Source organism: Rhea americana, unplaced genomic scaffold (genome assembly GCF_003343005.1).
Source record: "Rhea americana isolate MKP2758 unplaced genomic scaffold, rheAme1 scaffold_20, whole genome shotgun sequence".
Lineage (NCBI taxonomy): Eukaryota > Metazoa > Chordata > Aves > Rheiformes > Rheidae > Rhea > Rhea americana.
Window position 1 is genome coordinate 5,173,042 of NW_028186150.1, and position 5,852 is coordinate 5,178,893.

Genomic DNA, 5,852 nt, shown 5'->3' on the forward strand with positions numbered 1-5,852 from the left:
GAAGGGGCTGGCGTGCGAGGGCGGCCCGCAGGGACGCAGGCGGCTCGGTGTCGCGGGCCCCTCGCAGCGGGCGCCGGAGGCGGGGGGCGGTCGAAGCGCTCAGCCGCGGCGGCTGGCTGGGGAGCTGCGGGGGCCCCGCGCCGCGCCCCGGGGAGGCCCTTGCAGCGAGGGCATCCGAGAGCAAGCCGAGGGTTAGCAGGCAGCTCTGTGTGTTCTGGACGTTTCGGTTTTGCTTTGCTTGTTCAAGTATTGCCTGGGCTGTTCTTGCTTTTCTCCCGGGAGGAGCGTTGTCAGTGCCTGTGCAGCACTGCCTCTCCACTGGCTGATGCCGCCCTTTGGGCAGTTTTTCCTGTGGGTCCTTGTATTTCCCTCTCACTTCAGTGGCTGGTTGCAGGGCTGGTCGGGGAATATCCGTAATTGCTGGCAGCGTCTCAGCTTCCCCAGGACTGGCCCTGACTTCTGGGCTGTTGACAGCAGTTAAAGGTAGTTACCTGTTTTGTGACTCGTGTCAAGATGCTGTAATTTCCCTTCTCCCTTCTTCTGTGAATTCACCTGCAAATCCATTAGAAGTAAGCCTACAGTATGAAAAATTGCCTCATTAACCGTTGTATTAGGGATATTTCTTCTAATCTTCTCTAATTGATTTGTGGTGGTAGTTTAAATAATTCAGTAATAGTTATGACTTGAAAGAAAATGTTTCCTAGAGCGATGCTAACTGAAGCATTTTATTTGAAACCCTATATGTTTATGCCAATAAAAGCTTAACTCCACGTAGAATTTTAGTTTTTACCAGAATATTGTCAAATATTGATCTCATTAAACAGAAGTTTAGATCTAATGCAGTTAAAACAGCTCCTTGAGACAACTATGTGGTGGCTAATATTTGAAATGAATTAAGACAATGGACTTGAAATGCCAATTGGCATTAACAGCAATTTAAATAGGAAGATGTTTAAAATAGTAGGGGGGGAAAAAGCCCTATACAGAGATTTATTTGAAGGAAAAGAAGTAAATAAAAGTGGAAGATATTTGGCCTAGTGTCTGTTATGGGTTTATTTATTTATTTTTGATGGTATGTGGCATACCAGGTTTCTGGTAGATAGCAAAGTCATCAAGGCCGCACTGCTCCAAATAATCCTTTGAATAGATAACAAACAGTGAAGCACTTTTTCACCAGTGTGAAGATAATAGAAACTTGATAGCTTCCTGATACACTTAATACTCAAAAGTATGACATGTTTCCCTTTATGGAGGTGTTATTTAGGCTACTCTAAATCTATGTCTAGGTATTATTAAACAATGATTGATGTAGAAAATCTTCTGATTCTGCCACTATATATATTTTTTTTCTTCCATAAGTGGGAATGTTTCTTGCATTAATCAGCTTCATTATTACACTCTTTAGTTAGACTGTGTGAAGCTGCTCTGACTTTCTTTGAATGACCAATGAATTGATTTTCTCTTCCTGTTTGAGATGTATGTGCATAAGGAAGAAAGTGAATTCCTTGTACTTTAAAGTTTGGCTAAATATATGAAGATCTAATCATGCTTGATGTACATTGTCCTCAGATCTCAAAGCTTTTGAAAGAAGACTTACTGAATATATTGCATGTTTGCAACCAGCTACTGGACGTTGGAGAAGTAAGTTTAATGTTCTAAGAGATAAATAAGATTGTCTCTTCGATAAGCTCTGTATATTTAGCAATGTGTGTTTTTGATTTGCGTTTATCCAACAAAAATCTGTGCTTAAAATCTTTTTGTGTTTTCTTTGGCACATGCACTGCCACATACACACTGTAAGAGCTTCTAATTTGTTAACTTAGAGCTAAAATAAAATAGGCTAGTATGCAATGCTAAGGCAACACAACAAGAGTTTTTAGTACTTGCCCAGTCATTATTCAGAAGCAATGTGGTGGGTCCCAGTGAGCAATCCTGCCACTGGATAAACATGAATTTGACAGATCAAAAAGCTTGCAAATAAATAAATAAATAAATAAATAAATAAATTAGTTTCTATCTCATGGTGTGAAAAATGGCTTGTATAGTTGTCCTTGCAGATCTATTGTTTAAGAATAATATTCTAGCCAGAATTTGTAAAGCGAGGTCAAAGTCTAATGTGTGTGAAGCCTGAACTTTGGGGCAAGCAGATTTTTGTTAAGAGATCTTCACCACTTGCGTGGTACCTGGTTTAGGGATGCATTTGGCTTCCGAAATTGCTAGCTGCTAGTCAGGATCTATTATAAGAGAAGTACTGGAAACTTGCAAGTTAGCAATGTTCAAGTATACAAGTTGTATACTTGTATACAACAAGTTGTGTTGTATAACAATTTATAGATACAAGATTACAAGTATTCAAGTAAGGTTTGCATAAGTATTAAGTCCACTAGTTTACATAACTAACTGCTTGCTTTGGTTATTTTGTAGTTCGTGTATAAGAGGGGCTTTTTACTTTGATTGTAATGAGCATTTAACTTGATGCTAAATTTTCTTCCTGTTACCCTGGAAATTATCCAATAATTAGAGAGAAAGTCCTATACTTTGAGCAGATCTTTTCCAACTTTTTCTTGAAAATGCAAATTTTATTAATTGCTTGGAGTTTGCTTTGAGTGATCCTTACATTGTTCAGGTCTGGGTTTTTTTTTCTTGTTAGTTTTTAACTTTGTAGGATCAATAAGGAATATACAACTCAAAATGAGTTGAGTGAAATTATAGCAATCTTACAAACCTGAATGTATCAGATTTTCAAGCTCTTTTCTGTGATCCTAAAGGCTGGTAAATCTTGGAATTTGGGTTTTGGCTTCCTCCCCCCCCCCCTTTTTTTTCTTTTCTCTTTTTTCTTTTCCTAATAAAGCACTTATTTGTATCCAAAATGTCAGGCTTTGTGGAAAACACTAAGAACTGCCAAACTTCCAATGGAAGTTGCAAGGCTTTATAGGTATTTGAGCTTTCTCTATCTTTATATTTTTTCTGAAATGCTTTTCGCGATAAGTGAGTTATGCTGCTTATGACTCTCATTCTTTTCTTTATCAGTGATTCTGATAGTGGTATCAGTCTGCACAGCAACTGGTGCTTGGAACTGGTTAATAGATCCTGAGACACAAAAGGTAAAGATCGTGCTGATCCTGGATGTGATCTGTTTCATAACTTGATGTTGCAGTAGAATTATACTAATCTGTACAATGTCAGGTGCGGTAGTCAAGTGTTACAGTATCTTGAAGGCACTTAACATGGCAGGGGTAGAGCCATGGAGATACTACCTCAAGTGTAATCAAAACCATGAGGCAAGAGCAGTTGTCCTGATTTCTGGGATAAATTCTTAGGACAACAGCACTGTAGAGCAACTCTTAGGTAGCTTATAAAGGTCTTTGTCGTATGAAATGTTGGTGAATAATAAAGACTAAATTAAGAATGACAGGCAAAATAATTGCATAAACCACTGTGCCTTTTTTTTTTCCAGGACTCAGTTTTATCTGCAAAGTCAGCCAAAGCGGTCATTGTTAAACTGATAAACTTTATGCAGAAAATGTTTATGTTTTGGTAGTAGATACAAAATCTGATCTGATTTTTAAATAATATTTGTCTGATTGAATTAAAATATTCTAGGGAAATGGGAGAATATTTTCAGTTCAGTTCTCAAACTCTCTGGAAGTGCTATGGAATACGTTCTGGGACAATGCCTGGTGAAATGCTGCTATTAGACTGCCTCTCCAAAGCATATTGCTTTGAATTAAGTGACTAGAAACCAACTTTCTTTATGTTTTAGGAAGCATATCCTGGGACTAATCTGACTTCTTTCCTAGGTGTCATTTCTCACCTCACTTTGGAACCATCCATTTTTCACAATTAGCTGTATTACCCTAATAGGCTTGTTCTTTGCTGGAATACATAAAAGAGTGGTGGCACCATCAATGTATCCTTCGATTGTCTTTGTCAGGTTAACTGTTGTAGTTACTACTGTTGCTGAAGCCTGTGTTAATGTTGCTTTTTTTTCTGTTCTGACTTAAAGTGTGTACAGGTGTTAGCTGTTTTCCTTGACACAAGCCACACAGTATAGCAGCCCGATGTCGGACTGTTTTGGCAGAATATAATATGTCCTGTGATGATGTAAGTGTTAGCAGCTCATTGCCCAAACCTTTTTAAAAATGCAAATAAACTAAAAAAATGCACAAGCCTTTTTTTTCTGAGCAGTGTGCGTGTAGATGTGTGCACGCACACCCTTAAAAATGTTTTTGTAACTGGGATGCAGAATACTCACTATTGTTCCACATGTCATTTTAAGCTTAGCCTGCAGTGTTGAAGCATTATTGTCAGACTAAATTTTCAAAGTCTAAACTTTATTATCTTTTTCTGTTTTGCAGACTGGAAAACTAATTCTGAAACCTAGGCCTCATGTTCAATAAGAGCTGTCTTCCTTCAGTTTTTTCCACTGCAATGGAAACCAAAAATGACCTTTTTTTTCAAGGTAGTATGACACCAAAAACCAAACAGGACTGATTGTCATTGCTTAGGAGCAAAAGTCTTACACAGTCAACAATGAAAGTGTGCAATATTACTTTCTTGAATATTTCTCCAAATTCTTTGTTATCACGTTATCAGTGCTCTTGCTACTTCTGATTACCTCTTTTTCCAGTATTAGTGTCACTTTTCTACTTCAACTAGAACAAAACGTACAGGTGAAGTATATTAATTGGTTATGAAGTTGAACATGAAGATCAAACCTCATTTGTGTTATGTGTCTTTGTAAACTATTGTAAATAGCTGATTAATACCAATGTTCAGAGGAAAAAAAAAAGTAGTATTTGCTATATGGATTTTTGTTGTTGTTCTCATGAACAGTATTGAAAGGAACACTTACCATTCCCATTACTTTTTGTTAGCACACTTATTCATTACAGCTGTCCTTGTTTCCTGGTCACTATTTTTGGAACTGGCTAAAAGGCTTACAGAAAGACTGCCTGGCTGCCCATGCTGGAGAAAACTGGTCTTTTTGTTTAAGAACTTTGCAAATAGATCGAGGATCACATTTGTCTAACTGTATATATAGTGCACCAGCCACTTTTGTTGTGGTCATACATAGATCATTGTTTGATCTGGTTCACAACACTGCTGTTTTAATCAGATTTTAATGTTTTTTAAAATTGTCTTAAATATGCTTGCATCTTWCTGATTGTACTGTATCTTAATTCCCCAAGAGTATGGAGTGGATGTTTATGCTTTGATAGTCTGAATATAAAACTAGTATTGGAAGTGTTAACTTCAGATACAAATTATTTGGTGAAGTAAATATAGATAGTGCCACAAAATAACAAAATTTGTTATTTTAAGTGTTAAAAACAAGATGTACATGTTATATACATAAAATGCAATTTAATAGTTAGCGCTGTAAATAGTTTTAAGAGTTTGTGTTCAAGGTGCCTTTTAACTCTTCCAAACTCCTTCAGTTGACTAAGGCTGCAAAGCTGTTGCAAGTTCAGTATCCCGTAACTACAAGCAAGACTGCCCCTTAGGGGGAGCCTACTGACTTTACCACTATTTCTTCAAAGTCGGTTGAGACATTAAAAAATGTCTTCTCTAATCTTGCCAGTAGTTCTTTCTCCTGCCCTTGCATTACTTTTAACTGCTGTATATTTTGTAGGTAAATGTGTGTAAATAAATTTGTCGTGTAAACAGATGTTCTCTTTCGTGCTGTGCGAACCCAGAGCTGGAGCGAGCCGGGCCGCGGCCCTTCGGAAGGCGGTAAGCGGCGGCTGCGGCGTTGCGCGGCGGCGGGCTGGCCCCGCGGCCGGGTCGGCCCTAACCCGGGCTGGCGCTGTCGCAGAGCCCCCCGCAGCCCCGCTTGCGCGGGCCCGCCC

General features: G+C 38.6%; 2 protein-coding genes across 2 annotated transcripts in view; both read left to right on the forward strand.

Annotated features, from left to right (window-relative positions):
• Window positions 1-109: 109 nt before the first annotated feature.
• CNEP1R1 (CTD nuclear envelope phosphatase 1 regulatory subunit 1) lies at window positions 110-5,671 on the forward strand (the record flags this gene model as incomplete). The annotated part of the gene is made up of 6 exons (XM_085303737.1): window positions 110-191; window positions 1,570-1,641; window positions 3,031-3,104; window positions 3,801-3,910; window positions 4,050-4,104; window positions 4,359-5,671. Coding segments are annotated over 6 exons (435 nt in total), but the record flags the coding sequence as incomplete, so codon positions are not given.
• The window catches only part of HEATR3 (HEAT repeat containing 3), a 19,342-nt gene continuing 19,160 nt past the window's right edge, over window positions 5,671-5,852 (forward strand). Inside the window, exon 1 of the mRNA XM_085303830.1 lies at window positions 5,671-5,736. Within this exon, the coding sequence (XP_085159956.1) occupies window positions 5,671-5,736 (66 nt within the window). The remainder of the gene's footprint in view (window positions 5,737-5,852) is intronic.